This window comes from Rhinoderma darwinii, chromosome 7, assembly GCF_050947455.1.
Source record: "Rhinoderma darwinii isolate aRhiDar2 chromosome 7, aRhiDar2.hap1, whole genome shotgun sequence".
Classification (NCBI taxonomy): Eukaryota; Metazoa; Chordata; class Amphibia; order Anura; family Rhinodermatidae; genus Rhinoderma; species Rhinoderma darwinii.
The window spans coordinates 123,314,121-123,333,926 of record NC_134693.1 but is presented as its reverse complement, the minus strand read 5'-3'; the positions used below and the strand labels follow the sequence as shown (position 1 = coordinate 123,333,926).

General features: G+C 38.1%; 1 protein-coding gene across 1 annotated transcript; it reads left to right on the top strand.

Moving 5' to 3' along the window:
- Window positions 1-2,446: 2,446 nt before the first annotated feature.
- On the top strand, window positions 2,447-9,667 carry LOC142657366 (interferon-induced very large GTPase 1-like). Its single transcript, XM_075832390.1, is given in 1 exon segment — window positions 2,447-9,667. A coding segment is annotated over 1 exon segment (7,221 nt).
- Window positions 9,668-19,806: the final 10,139 nt, after the last annotated feature.

The window sequence follows — 19,806 nt, the reverse complement described above, 5'->3', positions numbered from 1 at the left end:
CTCCTCTCACAACAATATTATAGCCACTACACAATGGCTTAAACACGAATGGGGTTACAAATTAATTTAGCTTCACTCAACCTGATACAGACCCTGCATTATCCCCCCTCCCTGTTATAACATGAGCTAGTAGTTGGGACAGACAGGAGAAGGAGGGATTCTGCAGTCAGTAAAGAGAAAAGCTCAGTATGGCCCCATGCACACGACCGTAATTTTGGTCCCCAATTACGGACCGTAATTGCGGATCAAACTACGGTTCCATCTAGGCCACAGAAAGCTTCCGTAAAAAAATAGGACATGTAATATTTTTTTTATATTTTACAGACAGTGCTCTCATACTTTATAATGGGAGCACGACTCGCAAATGAGGGTGACTGTCCACGGCCATCCATGCCAGTAATCACGGACTGTGATTACTGGCACGGTCGTGTGCATGGGTCCTAACACTGGAGATTGGAATGACTTGTTCTGTGCTCTCTCTCCCTCCAAGTGATGGCTCCTCTCTGTTTTTCTGGGATAAGCTAACGGGCTTATAGCCTTACTAATTGCGCGACAGAAACAGAAAGTGTGTGTGCAGTTTGTATAATATGTGTGTGTCATTTGTATGTATACAGCTTGTGTGTGTAATCTGTATGTATGTGTGAGTAATCTGTTTGTATGTAATGAAAATAAAATAAAGTTTTTAGGAATATAAAAAAGAAAAAAAAATTAAGTTAAATAAAAACCTTTTCCTGTTTTTCCCTAAAGTAATGTAAACAATAAAAAAATAAACCTAATTGTGATGGCCGCATCCGTAAATGTCCAAACTATTACAATATAACATTATTTATCGAGCATGGTGAATGCCGTAAAAAGAATTGCTGTTTTATGGTCACTATGCCTATATTAAAAAAAAATTAAATAAAAAGTGATCAAAAATTAAAAATACCCGAAAATGGAAATAAAAAATAAAAGGGTCTCAGAATATAGCAACATTAAAGTAGTAAGACATTAAAAAAAAACTATATAAATTTGGCATTGCCATAATAGTATTGACCCGCAGAATAAAGTCGACATGTCAGTTTTTCCACAGGATGAACGGCATAAAATAGAACACCTAAAAAACAATGAAGGAATTGGTGCCAATAAAAATTACAACTAGTCTTGCACAAAAAAGTCTCCATTGCAAACAGGCATTTAAGAGCAAGCACAAATTTATGCAATCTCTATAAACAAACGTTGGTAGTGGTATGGGTCTAGCTTAGTGACTTTAAAAATGGCACAGTCACAGGATGCCACCTTTGCCAAGTCATTTAGTGAATTTCTGATCCACTAGATCTAACCCTGTCAACTGTAAGCGCTATTATTGTGACGTGAAAGTGTCTAGGAGTTACACACTGCCTCTGGAAGTGACATCAGCACACGAACTTTGTGTCCGGATATTCATAAAATGGGTTTCCATGGTAAAACAGCTGCCCACAAGCTTAAGATTATCATGCACAATGTCAAGCGTTGGCTTTAAGTGGTGTAAAGCTTGTCACTACTGGACTCTGGAGCAGTGGAAACATGTTCTCTAAAGTGATGAATCACATCTCACTACCTGTCACTCTGATGGACAAATTTGGTTTTGTAATTTGCCCAGAGAATGCTAGATTCCGAAATGCATAGTGAGGACTGTACAATTTGTTGGAGGAGGGATAATAGTCTGGAGGTGTTTTTTAAGGTTTGGGATAAGTCCATTATTTCCAGTAAATGGTAACGTTTATGCTACAGCATACAAAACATTCACAGTTTGAGGAAGGCCTTTTCATGTTTCAGCATGACTGTGCGCCCCTCTGCACAAAGCAAGGTCCATAAAGGCATGGTTGGGTGAGTTTGGTATGAAGGAACTTGAGTGTCCTGCACGGAGCCCTGACATTAGTCCCACCCAATACTTTTAGGATGAATTGGAATGCCGATTGCTTGTTAGAATGTAATGTCCAACAAGCTCATATAGGTGAGGAGGTCAGATGTCCACATACTTTTGGCCACAGTGTATATTATTAAAGTTATATTTCTCTTTAGAATTGCTTTTGCCCTGGCTGTGCACTTTACTGAAAGAAAAAAACCATAAGAACGGGGGGGGTTTGCATTACTTATTCCCACAGTATATGTGATTTCTAATGCAGACATTCCTAACTGACTGTACAATAACATATTAACATGTTTTTTTCTTTCCTTATATGTTATATACACAAATTCACTATCTATACTACACATATCTTTCTCAGCCACTTTCTTTACCACTATATAATACTTATAGAAAGACCAGCAAAGCAAAGAAATTGCACTAAAGGAGTTCTCAAATTTGGACAATCTCTTTATGTTAGAAGTTAAAAATTACTGTTTGATCACAAAGAATAATGACAATTTATGGGAATTACCTTTATAGTCACGTTTTTAATTTTTTTCTTTTAATTCTACAGAAATGTCAAGACAACATGATGGGAGTTCTACTGATGTTGAGCTTGCCAATAAACTTAAAGAGACTGGCTTGGATCCCGAGTATTGGCTCTGTGTGCTTGAAGAAAAGCTCGGAATTACTAATATACAATCTTTACAACACATTCAGCCTGAAAACTGCTCGGCTCTAGAGGAGAAGTCCCGTTATCATTGGGAAAAAATAGCATTACGTAAACTATTTAGTGTGCCAGATCGCAGTATAAATATTAAAGAAATACAAGAGAAGCAGTGTCAGCTAAGGAAAGAAAAAAATGAACAAGCACTTAAGATCATAACGGAGCTGAAAACATTGAGATCTGAAGGAAAAGATCGGCATGATAAAATGGTCAAGCAGAGGGAAGAAGAAATGGGTAAAGCCCTAGAAATACCTTCTGAATTTTCTGCACCACCTGAAAAATCATTAGTGGATCTCATGGATTACTATGAAAAGCAGATTACGTTCATGGAAAAATCATTTCTAAAAAAAGACAATATAACAGATGAAGACGTCCTTAAATGCGCTTCTGGGGGTTTGGCACTTGACGGAATTTTTCAAACAAAAAACATTGATGATGTGTTTAGGAAACGTGAACCACTACTGTGTATTCCAGATGGTTTTCAACTTCTTGGACCAGAGCAAAGTCCAGTATTTCAGCAAAAGGAATTTACATCTCAAATACAGGAATCCAGTTTTCAAAAAGCAGTTGAAAAAATAGGGTTAAGTTTAAGTAGCTCAGTTAATTTTAGTTTTATGGGTTTTGGTCTAAAAAATAGTACAAATTATAGCAAAGATTCACAATCTGATAAAACCAGTAAACACTCAAGTGAACAATCATACGTTTGTACAACAAGGTACAACTATATCCCCTTAGCATCTTGTTACTTTACTAAGGATCCGTTGAAGCTCTCCCAGGCTGCTCTAAATGAATTAAAAGACATTGAAAAACTAATTAGCATAGATTCAGATGAACAAATAGTAAGAACAAAATGTACTGATTTTTTCCAGCGGTTTGGCTCCCATGCGAACTTAGGACCTATACATTTTGGTGGAATATATTGGTGGAAAGCTTCCATTGCAGGTATTACATCTAATCAGGTGCAAGAAGCTAAAAGAATCACATCGGAATCACTAAACTTATATGTGGGTGCTAGCTATGCTGGAAGTGGAGGAGATGTCGACTTATCAAAGCTAAATACACAGGGTTCCATTGACGCATCAACCATCTCAAAATTTCAGAAAGATATTCAGTTCTTTTCCACCAAAACAGGGGGTCCTTCAGACGTTGATTCTCTCTTTCACTGGAAATCAGGTCTTGTAACAAGTAACAAGACTTGGAGTGTCATAGATCGTGGGTTTCAGCTAATACCTGTATGGGAGATTATTGTGAGTAATCACAGGGATCAGTTTACAGATATCATGAAAATTGCGTTATACTTAATTGATTCTTACACTTCATCAACCGGTCTCGCTTCAGAAATGATGGTTGGAGAACATCTAGTAACTGCTTTGGAAAAAGCAAAACTGTTCTTACAAGAAGTAAAGTCGTGGAAAGCTGAGGATTCTGAAGAACATTTGAAAACATTGATTAATTTTAAACAAACACTCAGTGAAACTACAAAAAGTTACAGTGTTTGGGTAAATATATGCCTGTCAGATAAAGGTCTTCAAAATTTTTTAATTAGCATTGTTAAGAAATATCAAGAAAGCACGGAGAAAGGCGTGTATCTCATAAGAATTTCACTGCAAGAACTACTTGGGAAGCATATTTATTTAGTTGATAATTTTCTTGAAGCTTCTTTTATTATGAAGTGGATTTATAATTCTGAGAAGAATAAACTTGATCAGATTTATGTGTCTGAATTTAAGGAGCTCCTTGAAGTTTTGAAGAAATCAAAAGAAATAGTTTCTCGGGCTACACTCTCTCTGGCATCTTCCACTGAAGCACAAGATCAAGCAAAGATTAAAGCTACCCAGCATATCAGTGTCTCACTTTATTCATTTTTGAAAACTATGAGAAAAATGAAACAGAGAGATGCAGAATTACTGCTACTTCTTATTGCACATAACTCTGGGTACTGCGTGAAAAATCTCTACTTCTGTAACAATTTAGGACGTAAAGAGATAGAATTTTTGCAAAATAATATGGAAGAAGCCTATAAAAAGTATACCAACCTCAAAGATCAGTGTGTTGAACGGGCGCAAGCATTCGTCTTGTACATAGGATTGACATCTGAAGGTGAATACAAAGAAAATTCTGTTCAACAGAAGACAGACCGTTTGAACTTCATGAAAAGTCAACTAGAAGGTTGTATTTTATCTAATGTTGACAAAATCATTCATCAACAATCTGAATTTTGTGATTGGAGCAAAATGGAAGATGATCTAAGAGCATTTGCCTATGGAAGCAAAGTCAAAAAGGAATTTTGCACAGAAGAATTTGCTAAGGAACTGGAAAATAGCTGTCCGGATGAAATAAAACTTACAAACATTGAAGAGCAAACTGACAGCAGCAATACAGACAAAGACTTTTTGCTACTGTTAAAAAGGCTCGACCTTGTCAAATATTATCCGCAAAAAATGAAAACAGCTGATTTTCATAAGATATCTAGATCTTCTCTGGCTGAAGCCAAGACTTTAGGAGAAAATCAACTTCCTTTTCATTACCTACAAAAGTTGCTTATGTTGGACTATCGTGCTAGATACATACAGTGCAAACATGCTGATGATCTCAGTCAAAATAACACAGTGAACATAAATGAAGGTGATAAAAATGACACATTTGAGAATTTCTTAGATGATTTTCTTGATGACGGAAATTAGGAATTTGAAAAACAAAGTGCAAGTGATGAACAACCTATTCACCCTATGGATGTGCAGATGGCAATTTTTCATTGTGCTGATGATTTCATGAGACAATATATTTATACCAAACTTTCAATTTGTCAATTTGCTCTACCACTGTTAGTAAGTAATCCCGATACACAGTGTATTGAGTTTCCTCTTTGGTCTTTTCAAGAAGTTAAGAAGAAATGGAAAACCAAAAGTGGAGCTTACAACAAATTTATTACAGAGGCTGAAACCCCTATTGTATCTTTCATTCGCTTTGGTCCATCAACTTCTTCTAAGTCACAAATAATCAACTGGCTGATGAGTAAACAAAGACATGACATCTTCTATCACCGCCATTGCAAAGGAAGTACTAAGAACTCTTTGCTAATGAATGGCATGACAGAAATTGCTTGGTATTGCCCAGGTGGGAAGGATGATGATCCATTTAATGACTGCATTGCATTTACTAATCTACATGGTGATGCCAGAGAACATGATAAACAAGTACAATTTTTAGAAAAGATTTCTTCAGTTATTGTAGTCTTGTTCAACGATTCTGATGCAAGAGAAAGAAAAGGTAAAAACGTTCTGCAACAATTATATAAATCTCCCACACCATTAATCTGTCTTCTTGCAGACAAAACATTTACTCCACCAAATCCTGGTTCAAAATTAAAAATAGGGTTAAAAAACAGAAATGAAGCAGATTTGGTAGAAGGAATATCAACTGCAATACAATCATTGTTGACCATGTCAAAACAAAGACATTCTCTTTATGAATGTGAAAGCATTGCCAGTAGTGAAGGCTTTATGGTGGATGTGGACAAAGAGCAGTGCAAGCAAGGAAAAGACGAAGCACAGACTCTACTGTCCCTACTAAAAGAAACAAATGTCTCAGATATGAAGGAGGCATTTCTTCCATTACAAGGTGATCTCTGGCACAAGTGGTGCAAACAAGACAAAGAACTCACTAGACTCAAGGGAAAACATAATGTGAGTATTGAGCAACAGCGAAGTGACATTGAGTCTCACAAACAAACCCTAAGAAACCAACAACTAGAAAAAGCATTTCCTCTGAATGACTTTATGAGATCTTTCCTACATATTCTACATTCAAATCCCCAGTGCTCAAAATTGTATTTTTTGCAGTGGTTTAAAATGTTTTTGGATGATTTGTCTTCAGCAACATTATCAGCTCTATATCAAGAATATCACAATGTTTGGTCAAATTTAAAAGTGGAAATAGAAAAAAAGGACAAAAATAAACATGTTATAACAAGAATTGAAGCTAACCTAGAAAAAATATCCACCAAAATCAATATCTCAACATTCGGGCTTGAGCACATTCTGCGAGAACTGGGACAAATATATGAAGCTTTACAAACATTCCCTGCAAAAGATAAAAAAATATTTTTAACTTTACCGAAAATTGCGGCACATCTTATGGTTTCAGGGTATCCAGTTGAGCTTATGGATGGTGACGCTGCACATGTACCGCTGAAATGGATAAAAGCTATTCTGGAAGAACTGATAGGAATATTAGGAGATAAAAAGCTATATGTCCTTTCTGTACTAGGTATACAGAGTACAGGTAAATCCACTTTACTCAATGCTATGTTTGGCCTGCAGTTTGCAGTGAGTGCTGGAAGATGTACTCGAGGAGCATTTATGCAACTTATTGAGGTTGATGAAGAACTTAAAAATGAACTACATTTTGAATATGTGCTTGTTGTAGACACTGAAGGATTAAGAGCTGTTGAACTATCAAAAGATAGCTCTGTGAACCGTGATAATGAACTGGCTACATTTGTCATTGGCTTGGGTAACCTTACTGTAATTAACATTTTTGGTGAAAATCCTTCTGAAATGCAAGACATTCTACAGATTGCTGTCCAAGCTTTTCTGAGAATGAAACAAGTGAACTTAAGACCAAGCTGTTTATTTGTTCATCAAAATGTTGGAGAGATCACAGCCAAAGAAAAAAACATGGAGGGAAGAAGAAGACTTCAACAGAAGCTGGATGAAATGACATTGTGTGCAGCACAACAGGAGCAGTGTGATGTCCGTTGTTTTAATGATGTCATTCAGTTTGATGTGAACACTCACATTCACTATTTTGCCCATTTGTGGGAAGGTGACCCACCTATGGCCCCGCCAAATCCAAGCTACAGTGAAAATGTGCAAGAGTTAAAGAAGATCATACTTTATTCAGGGAAACAGAAAGAACAAGCAAATATTTTGAGTATTTCAAAGTTTAAAACACTTGTTAATGATCTATGGGAAGCATTGCTTAATGAAAATTTTGTTTTCAGCTTTAAGAATTCTCTTGAAATTGCTGCTTATAACAATCTGGAAATGAAATACAGTCAATGGGCATGGTCTTTAAGGGAGCACATGCTGACTCTTCAAAACAAAACAAACAATCAAATTCACAACGAGGCAATAGATTCCATAGATGTGGCTTCTCTAACCATGCAATTTGAAGAAAAATACAAAAACATTCAGGAAGATCTGAAGAATTTTTTTACAGAAGAAAAAGATAGTGAGTTATTAGTGCAATGGAGAGCAAATACAGAACACAGAGTCTTTACTCTTAAAGCGGATCTTATAGAGGAGATAAAGAAGGAAGCTGATAAATTATTTAGATCAAAAAAGAATAGTAAAGAAATTAACATTTACAAGGAGAAATATGAAGATGAAATGTTTGAGAAAAGCAAAGAAATGGCCCTGACTTTGAAAGGCAGAAACCTAAATGATGAAGAATTGCAGGAAAAATTCAATGAAATGTGGAATGCCTTGATTACTACAGTAACTAAAACAATACATATGCATAAGCCTCCCGAGATCAACCAAGATCTAGAAAATGTTTTACTAGAACGCTTCAAAAGAGAAACCAGTCTCGTTGATGCAATAAGGAAATCTTACAGATGGAAGGATTTTCTTGCAGTGTTCTCTGAGCACATTCAGAGTAAACCCAAGTATGTTTTTTTGTCTGATAAGCTTAAACAGGATGACAAAAAGAAAATAGAACATACAACATATATTCTAAAGACGCGAGTTGATGAATATATTGATAAAAAAGAACAGGCGAAAATGGATTATCAATGTATCTATTTTCATGAAATTTTGAATTTACTACAAATGGAAATAAATACTATGCTGGATAACAAGTTGAAACACTTAGGAGAATACAAGCTGTATGTATCATTGTTCTTGTGCCAAAGAGCCGCCAGAAGATTTGTCCAGATTTCAAATGCTTTTAGAGAGGCTAATAATCCTCTTGTTTACCTACAAAGTAAGAAGGATCAATTCTGGCAGAGTTTTAAAATCTCCTGTAAAGAAACAAAAGAAACCGCATCACTGGCTGAGTTCTTGTGTAATACATTAAAAGGGTCCATCCAACAACAAGTGACTGAAACAGCTGCAATTCAGTTAGCTGGGAACATAAAAAGCAATGATCCTTCTTTGAATGGAAACAGATCAAAACTAGAGTACTGTTTACTGAAGTCACTGGCAGAAAAGGAATGTTTCCAAGATTACATTAATTATATCAACGATCCTAAATCAGCAGTTCAGGCCTTTATCAAAGAACGTGTTCAGATGAATTGTAAGGAAAAGGCCAAGATAACTGAAATTCTAAATATTAGAGTCGATTTTTATAGACAGCTAATATCAAAAGCTATAGATAGGTCAACTGCGGAGGTCACGGACAAACATGGCGATGTTAAATCATGGCTGGAAATTTTTTGCGCAGGGCTTGAAGGTGAAATGAAACTGTCATCAAATGACCTGAAAAGTGTTCAATATCAGAACATAACTGACATAGATTTCCTTAAAGAGGCAATGACAATGGCTTTACAAATAATAGTAGGATCCCTGAAAAAAGAATTATCTGTATGTGATCTAAGTACTCTTACAAACAAGACAGCCACAATAATGTTTGACCAGTTTCCAGGATGCTGGAAACGATGTCCATTTTGTGCTGCTGTTTGTACACATACTTCAAGTACACATGACGGAAGCCACAGTATGCAGTTCCATCGTCCAATTGGTTTAAAGGGTACTAATTGGTATAAAACCAGACAATTGTGCACAGAGATATGCACTTCTCTTGTAGCAAGTGATATAAGATTTGTAAAAAGTGAGACCGAAAAGATTCCGTACAAAAATTATAAAAATGCAGGAGCTCCTTACAATGAGTGGTCTATTACTTCGGACACCACTGCCTTATCATACTGGAAGTGGGTCACCTGTACGTTCCAATCTAATTTTGAAAAACATTATGATTTAAGCTTTGAAGGGTTAGGAAAGATCCCTGTACAATGGGGAAGTATATCCAAAACCGATGCCATAACGGAGATTGAAAAATTTATGTAGTCATCTACAAAAGATAAAAGACTTGTTACGTTTTTTCCTTATTATTTAAAACAATTACAAAAAGGTAGAAAATAAAAAGGCATCCGTCCAACATTATTTTGTAATAAGATACTTTCTAACTCTTCCCTAATTCAATTAAATATAAGGCAAAGGTACCCCCTCCCAGACCAAGCACAAAATAAGTTTTTTAAGTATTTAGTCACGCAAGAGACAGATTGCTCAGTGAAGTCACTATGACATCATAAAATCATATTGCAATTCAAAGTGAGAGACACTCTTTGTAGTTCCTCTCAACTTTGGCTAATATATTTGCGTTCAACTCAGAACTTCCTATTTTAGTATTTGTCTTAAACCAGACAAATCATGGCCCCATTCACATCATATTTTTTGCTTACGTTTAACGTATACCCTTGGAAAAAGTCCCTGACATACGTTAAACGTTGGCCTAACAGGTGTATTCCTCACAACAGCGTTTAATGATATACGTTAAACATATGAGTATCATGAGCTCTCATGACCCTATTCATGACGTATATGTTAAACAGATGCCATTATAAAACATTCAATACATAAGAATGAGGTCTCTAATCATCTGGGTGGCGATTACTACAATGCTAATTTATAAGATTTTTTTTAATTCTACCTCTTTCTTGATCAAACCTGGTAAAGGGCATTATTTGAATTGATTGTTATGCTAGTATAAAATAATATATTCAATTAGCCTATAGGTATTTTCCTTTAAATATATATACTTGATACATAAAGATAACTAAATGTAACTTTTTTAGTTTAGTGTGGTTCTATTCATACTTACGTTATATCAGATTAGTCTTTTCTCACTATTTCCTTTACTTCTATATATAATGATACTATGTTGAGTAAACCTGGTGATGTTATTATGACAATTTATTGTAATGATTATATGTTATAAGACAAAAGTTCATTGTAAATACTGAAACTTGACGTTGAATTCTTTCTTTGCAAAATTGTATTGTGTTTTTTGTTTTCATTCAATAAACATTTAATAATCACATGTGAGATATTTATTGTGTTCTTCTTTTTAATAATTATCCTTTAAAACCTGTTTTGATTATCTATATTAGACTTTAAGGAAAATGTCCTGAAATTTTACAGGTCATTTAGAATTCGATATTCAAATTGAGACAGAATTCTGGTGTTTATCTCATACACCAAATTTGTTAACTGTTTTAGACAGCCTTTGTGCCTTGCTCGACCAGGTGACATGTATAAGGAAGAGAAAAGTGTCTAACAAGTCTAGCTAAATGCGCCAAATTTATTACACAGCATGCACAATTGTAATAAATTTGGTGAATCTTCTGACTGCCTTGTCTAAGTTTATGCTGTCTAAATCTTAGACCGTGTAAGTAAATCTACCCCACTGTGGGGATCCAAATCTCCCCTCTCATAAATAACTATTTGAACCAGGGGCGTCGCTAGCACCGGGCCTTCGGGGCCCAAGCCCTGGATCTTTGGCCCGGTGCCCCGGATCGCACCGCATCTGTAGAAGTGTCAGGTCCGTATTTCACACCGAATAACCACCTCTGTAAATTGAAAGCTGAAGGCATGCCTGGAGAGAAGTACACCACACAAATGTCTGAGGTACAGCTTCAATGTCAGCCAGGAGGAACTGAACTTTATTCAGAACAAAGAAACACACAGAGAAGACACATGCCCCTCCCTATAGATGTGGGACTTGCTTAAATTCTATTCGCTCCTCAGCTATAAGTTTTCCTATACATTCTTCTGCACACTCCTCTTTGCATTCCAGGGGGCGGTGTCTTCCATAGGTGTGTCCGACATGAACAAAGAACTTGTTATATATATCAGTATATTACACAAAGAACTGAAATGTATATACATATGTGTGAGGATAATATTTTTCAAACAATATACATGGTAATGATCCCTGACAGAAGTTACTATAGTAACTGGGGCCTATGTAATAAAATACACGGGCCCCTGTTACTATAGTAACGACACATACTTACCCACAGTTGATGTCGCGGTGCTAGATGGTGTTCGGACATCCACTGCACCTGGAGCCAAAGTGTAACGTTACGGTCTGCTGGGGTCCTGTATCTAAGCCTACCTTGTCGTAATCTTAGATACAGGGTCTAACAGATCCTGTCACACATGATCCGTGTATCTAAGCCTATCACATGGTGTTCTTAGATACATGGCCCATGTCTGATCCTGTCTAATGGGCCCTGTATCTAAGCTTACCATATAGAAGGCTTAGATACAGGGCCCCAGCAGGCAGTAATCTTATACAGTATAGGATTACTGTCTGCTAGGGCCCTGTATTATAAGCCTACCCTGTGGTAGGCTTAGACACATGGTATAACAGACAGTATCACACATGGGCTCTGTATCTATGCCTACCACATGTGTTACTAATGGAGCTTTTTTTGTGTTTGTGTTTTTTTACAGGTTCGGTCATTGGACTACATCAGATTCGAGGACTACTTCGAAGACGGCTTTTTTATTTTTCAATAAAATGGTTAATGAGGGTTGTGTGGGGGTTATAAATATTTTATCTATGTCTTTGTATTTTCTTTTAAACTTTATTACTACCACCTTATTAATAGCTGCTGGCTAATTGACAGCGTCCTCTACTAAGGTGGGGCTCAGTGTTAGCCGGTGCAGAGGCTAACACTAAACCCTATTATTACCCCGGTACCCACCGTCAACAGGGGTACTGGGAAGAGCCGTGTACGATCCAGTACCTGACCATCTATAGTGACGGTCCGGTACAAGGGCGGCCGCAGGCTGGTATTATTAGGATGGGAAAGGCCAAACACAGTGGACCTTGCCACCCTTGTAATGCTAGCCGGCTGCTTCTATTTTGTATCTGGCTGGGTATGAAAAATAGGACGTGTGGATGAAAAGCAATGGATCAGTATGTGTAGGCAGCCAGTAAACGAAGGGCTCCCAAAACTTGGCAAGAGTCACCGAAATAGACACACCAAATCAGTCAAAACTACCAAAGAAACACAAACCAAAACAATAAAATTATTTAATCTTTCCAACTATATTCTTGAACACAATGAAGGTGCCCTTTTATTTAAGGGACTTTCCTTTTGTCCTACTTCTATGCCAGACGGTTTTAATCTATTTATGGATTTAAATAAATTTATTAGGAAACTCAATTTATTAAGAAATTATTCACTCATACTGTAACAAATCGGGGTAGGGAGACGGACAGGTGAGCCCTAATCTACCCGCAACTCAGTCCCTGCCTACTTGCACGGCCCGTCCTAAGTGACGGCGTACAACTGGGCGACGGTCCCTACGCTCAATAAGTGAAAGACAGACAACACAAGACAAGGGCACACAGAAGCAAAGGGGGAAGTAGGGGCAGTTGCCCACAGAACACCGTGAGCAACAGGCAGTGGTGAATGAGCCGAGTCAAACCAGGAGAGTACGTAGTAACAAAATCAGAGCAGGAGAAGAGTCAGTCAAGCCAGTAACAGCGGTCAATAATGTAAATAGCAGGAATCGCAAAGCCAGGAAACAAGACAATCACAGGCAAGGAACAAATGCAAGTGAGGGTATAAATAGACCCTCTCCTCAGCCTGCGAGCCTGAGTGGTAACAGATCGCGTCACTCTAGCAGACCTTGGAGCTGATGAAGGCTAATTAACCCCGGGCGTCGACACAGAACTTGTGTCTGGCAAATCCATTACACATACCTCCTGTGGTTCCCCATTGGTTCCCCCTGTTGAAATTATTACTCCCGCTGATCCATTACCAATCAAGGTGGATGTTCATCCAAAGTCATCTTTTTATCCTATACATCACAGAGACCCCTTTTTAGAAACCTTTTCTACTCTAGTGGGCAATGAATTTAAAACCCTTGAAAAACCTAATATGATAGTTGATAACCTTGCACCTTCTGAACGAAGGGCTTTAAAATCTCTTCAAAAAAATCAACTAATTGTGATCCGCTCAGCCGACAAAGGGGGTGGTATTGTGATCCAGGACCGTTCCGATTATATTAAAGAAGCTTGTAGAATTTTATCAGATGAGAATTTTTATGAAAAATTGGAGTGTAACCCTATATCCTCCGTTCTCATTGAGTACAATCAACTAATTGAGTCAGTAATGGCTAAAGGTCTTTTGTCCAAAAAAGAAAAAAGTTTCCTATCAGTCACATTTCCCAATACACCTTTTATGTATCATTTGCCCAAAATCCACAAGTCTATTTCCTCTCCACCTGGTCGACCTATTATTTCTGGAATAGGGTCTCTTACGAGTAATTTATCTCATTTTATAGATTTACACCTTCAGCCTTTTGTTCCTGAGTTACCATCTTTACTCAAGGACTCATCACATTTAATTAGAGATCTTAAATGTAGCCATAATTTTAATGATGTTAGTTTTCTCACTGCAGATGTATCTGCACTTTATTCTAATATCCCACATGATTTAGGCATTGATGCTACGGCATCTTATTTATCTTTGAGTGCTCATATACCTATTGAACAAATTAAATTTTTAACTGAATGTATTAATTTTATTCTGCAACACAACACTTTTAGTTTTGATAATAAGTTGTATCGCCATATCAAGGGGTGCGCAATGGGCTCACGGTTTGCTCCCTCCTTTGCAAATCTGTACATGGGCAGTTTTGAGATGAATTATATACTGTGTGATCATCCGTTTAGAAAAAATATATTGTTTTAAAAACGTTTTATTGATGATTTGTTTTTTGTTTGGAGAGGGGATGAATCCTCAGCCAATGCTTCTATTGAATCGTTAATTATAAATACCTATGGATTGAATTTTACACATACTTATTCTGCGGAACAAATAGATTTTTTTGATTTAACTATCAGTAGAAATATGGATACGTTTTCAACTAAAACCCATTTCAAATTGGTTGATGTAAACAGCTATTTAGACTTTACAAGTGCTCATTATCCCCCATGGCTTCAAAACATCCCTTTTGGACAATTTCGTAGAATTAGAAAAAATTGTTCTGACCCTAAAGATTTTAAGAATGAATGTCAGATTTTAAGAAAAAGGTTTAAAGATAAACATTTTCCGAGTAGCTTAATTGAGGGGGCACAACACAAAGCGATGAATATGACACAGGAAGATTGCATCAAATTAGTGGGTGCAAAGAAAGTTGATTCTTTTAATCATAAATATAATTTTATTACGTCTTTTTATACCGGGAGTAAGTCCATAAGGTCAATATTACAGAAACATTGGAATATTCTTCTTAATGATCCTGTTATAAAAGGGTCATTACCAACTATACCTAAGGTTACTTTCAGAAGGTCTAAAACTCTGAGGAACCTACTGGCCCCGAGCAAATTGCATAATAATATTAAACACTCTATTCCAAAAATACTTCCAATACTTCTTGGATCTTTTCGCTGTGGACAACCGAGATGCTTGTGCTGTTCTAATATTTCACATAGAACTAAAGATTTTATTTCTACGGTCACTTTTTCTTTTTCTATCAAAAGTTTTTTAAATTATGGGAGTGAGTATGTTATTTATCTCTCACAGGACATACTGCAATACTAATGTGTTGCAGTATATCGTGATTCTGATAGACACCTATTAAGCCCTGCCGGAGGAAAGGCTTAATAGGTGTACAAAGATGGAGGACCTGGGGGCGTTCATTAAGCCCCCAGGCAGCCATAGCAACCATCGCCCCCCCCCCGCGATTGCGTTGCGGGGGGCACGATGAGCTGTTAGAGTGGGTCGCCCCCTCTTTCTGACGATTTAAATGCTGTGGTCGGTATTGACCGCAGCATTTAACGAGTTAATCTAGCGGGATCGCGCTCGAGCGCGATGCCGCTAGTTACTCTGAAGTGTCGGCTGTAACATACAGCCGACACCAGCATCGTATGGAGTGGGTTCACTGCGTGAGCCCGCTCCGTACTTCCCCTACCCGACTTTGGCGTATGGATACGTCAAATGTCGGCAAGGGCTTAATAGAGATTTCCTAAACAAACTGTCTCTCGACATTGTTTAAATAAGCATAATTGCAATTTTGAGTGCATTAGTATCTCTCCGATTGAACAGATTCCAGCAGATTATACTAATAGTCTGAAGCAAAGATCAATCTCAGACACCTGTGATAATTAGTTTGCCAGGTGTGCCCAATCAAAGGAAAACTACTTAAGAAGGACGTTCCACATTATTAAGCAGGCCACAGGTTTCAAGCAATATGGGAAAGAAAAAGGATCTCTCTGCTGCCGAAAAGCGTGAAATAGTGCAATACCTTGAACAAGGTATGAAAACATTGGATATTTCAAGAAAACGTAAGCGCGATCATCGTACTGTGAAAAGATTTATTGCTGATTCAGAGCACAGACGGGTTCGTTCAGATAAAGGCATAATGAGGAAGGTTTCTGCCAGACAAATTAATAGGATTAGGAGAGCAGCTGCTAAAATGCCATTGCAAAGCAGCAAACAGGTATTTGAAGCCACTGGTGCCTCTGGAGTCCCACGAACCTCAAGGTGTAGGATCCTCCAGAGGTTTGCAAGTGTGCATAAAGCTATTATTCGGCCACCCCTAAACAATGCTCACAAGCAGAAACGGTTGCGGTGGGCCCAGAAATACATGAAGACTAATTTTCAAACCGTGTTGTTTACTGATGAGTGCCGTGCAACCCTGGATGGACCAGATGGATGGAGTAGTGGATGGTTGGTGAATGGCCACCATGTCCCAACACGGCTGCGACGTCAGCAAGGAGGTGGCGGAGTCATGTTTTGGGCTGGAATCATGGGGAGAGAGCTGGTAGGCCCCTTTAGGATCCCTGACGGTTTGAAAATGACCTCTGCAAAGTACGTAGAGTTTATGACTGACCACTTTCTTCCGTGGTACAAAAAGAAGACCCTTGCCTTCCGTAGCAAAATTATCTTCATGCATGACAATGCACCATCTCATGCTGCAAAGAATACCTCTGTGTCATTGGCTGCTATGGGCATAAAAGGAGAGAAACTCATGGTGTGGCCCCCATGTTCCCCTGACCTCAACCCTATTGAGAACATTTGGAGCATCCTCAAGCAAAATACCTATGAGGGTGGGAGGCAGTTCACATCAAAACAGAAGCTCTGGGAGGTTATTCTGACATCCTGCAAAGATATTCAAGCAGAAACTGTCCAAATACTCACAAATTCAATGGATGCAAGAATTGTAAAGGTGATATCAATGAAGGGGTCCTATGTTAACATGTAACATGGCCTGTTAAGTTTTTTTTGATTGAAAGAGCTTTTGATTTCTGTAAATATGACCTCCTGATGCTGCAAGTTCAACAAATTACCATTTTAGTTCTCTTTACAACCTTTAAAATGTTTTGATCTCTGTTGTGCATAATAATGTGAAACAGTGCATTTTGAGTTTTTTACTTCTAAAAAAAAATCTGTTATCATTCGGAGATTTGTTCAATAAAATTTGCATTATAGTCCAACGGTTGATGGCTTGAAGATTATACTGACTGTCATTTGCATCGACTATTTAGGAAAATCAGCGAAAAATAACATTTGCATAATAATTTGGAACGAGGTGAATATATCTAACATACATATTCTTAAAAATCTCTAAACCATTTTTTTGTCCATTTTTCAATGGATTCAATTGCTTTGATATAAAGAGTTTATTTCTATTAAGACGAGTATTTATATATACAAAATATGATAATATTTGTAACTAAAAATAGAACACAAAGTAACAGGTTTACTTTACCTTTTTTTGTGGTTTGATGCATGCTGATCTCTTGGTCCTGTTTGGCCGCTGCTGTCTCTGCATTGGTTGCTATGACAATGTGGACGCTTCTTGTTTCCTATTCGAGCGCATGTTTCGGTTCACTCTTAGGCTGGGTTCACACGACCTATTTTCAGGCGTAAACGAGGCGTATTATGCCTCGATTTACGCCTGAAAATAGGGCTACAATACGTCGGCAAACATCTGCCCATTCATTTGAATGGGTTTGCCGACGTACTGTGCAGACGACCTGTAATTTACGCGTCGTCGTTTGACAGCTGTCAAACGACGACGCGTAAATTGACTGCCTCGGCAAAGAAGTGCAGGGCACTTATATACATTATATGCAGGACACTTCTTTGCAACGTAATTTGAGCCGTTCTTCATTGAACTCAATGAAGAGCAGCTCAAGATTTACGAGCGTCACAGACGCCTCGCATAATACGAGGAGGAGCTTTTACGGCTGAAACGAGGCAGCTGTTTTCTCCTGAAAACAGTCTGTCATTTCAGCCGTGAAAGCCAGCTACCGTGTGCACATACCCTTAGATTTTGCTCTCCTGCGAGCAAAATAGTCTTTCAAAGATTATGAAGTTACTCTTAGGCCGGATTCACACGAGCGTGTGCGTTTTGCGCACGCAAGAAACGTGGCATTTTGCGTGCGCAAAAGGCACTTAACAGCTCCATGTGTCATGATCATATGGTGATCATTTTCACGCAGCCGCCATCATTATGACACTCTGTTTGTAAACAGAAAAGCACGTGGTGCTTTTCTGTTTTCATTCATACTTTTCACTGCTGTTGCGCGAATCACGCGCGTCCCACAGAAGTGCTTCCGTGTGGTGCTCGTGATTTTCACGCACCCATTGACTTCAATGGGTGCGTGATGCGCGAAAAACGCACAAAGAACGGATATGTCGTGAGTTTTACGCAGCAGACACACGCTGCGTAAAAATCACGGACTATCTGCACGGCCCCATAGACTAACATAGGTCCGTGCGAGGCGCGTGAAAATCACGCGCATTGCACGGATGTATTTTACGTTCGTCTGAATAAGCCCTTAAATTGATGTACTAAATTGTTACATATATTGTTTGTTTTTAAATGATGATGATGCTGCATGGTTTTATTTAAATATTTTCATGTTTTATTAATGTTTTCACCGTGCGCTAAGTTTATCCATTACTTTAGTGCAATATCTTGGATTGTAGGTTGAAATTACTTGAATGTTTTTTTTCTTATTATAAACTTACCAATAATTAATACATTTTATTATACGTTGTATGAACTTCTATTGTGTTTTAGGCCATATTACTTGTGCACCTTTTGTTTCCGGATTTCCCCCGCCCCTTGTTCCCTCCCCTTCTTCCTTTATTTGATTGCTTTTTCTTGTTGACACATGTGTATATATATAAGATGTTATGTTGTTACCATAGTTTTCGGCCTGATGAAGGCGCATGTCCTGCGTCGAAACGCGTAGTCTGCAATTGCCTATATTACATTAAATATGTCTCCAAACAGCAGCGCCTAGTATGGTTGGTCCATTTTTCTCCTATTTTGTATCCTATACCTGGCGGTAAATTTCCAGCTTGGACCTGGGCAGCAGCTGTATCTCAGAGTTCTTCAAGCAACCTACACACACTCTGGGTGTGTGCCTCCAACACATACCATGCAGTGGTGATTACTACGTAGGCTGTCTTTACCGTTCCAACAGTGTTGTGCCTGCCTTGCACAACTTCTCTAGGTGAGCACAATTTATCTTCACCTTTTTTGCAATTACTCGTAGATAATCTACACTATGTGGCGCCGTGTTGTTTTTTTCTTCTTATTTAGAAAAGAGGACCTAGGTCATATAAGTTTAACTGGTTTACTGACCTAAATAGCGCTGTCTCCCTGATTTCAGCAATGTTTTTTTTTCTGGATGCCCCAATTCCCAAGATATGGCCCATTGTTGTGTTGGCTCCCTATATGCTAATTTGCTCTAGTTAGACAACAGGGCGTGATCTACCCTCGAGCTGACTTGCGCTGATTGCTCAGCATCAGAGGCATGAAAGCTAGCTCCACACTGTTGGCTAACCACAGCATATAGGGAGCCAACACAACAGTGGGCCATATCTCTGGTACGGAGGGGCCAGGAGAAAAAGAAAAACAGCCCTGGAATCAGGGAGACAGCACTATTCATGCCAGTTAACCAGTTCAACTTATATGACCTAGTGACAGGTCCTCTTTAATGTTGAGGATCCAAGTGCGGGGTCCCCCACAAATTGCACATTGATTATCTATTGAATGTAAAAGTCCACAAAACCTATTGAAATCCATATGCCAACTCTCAAATGTTGTGCAAAGTTACATATACATGCTAGGTCATTGTTGAAACAAAATGGCTTGAGATCCAC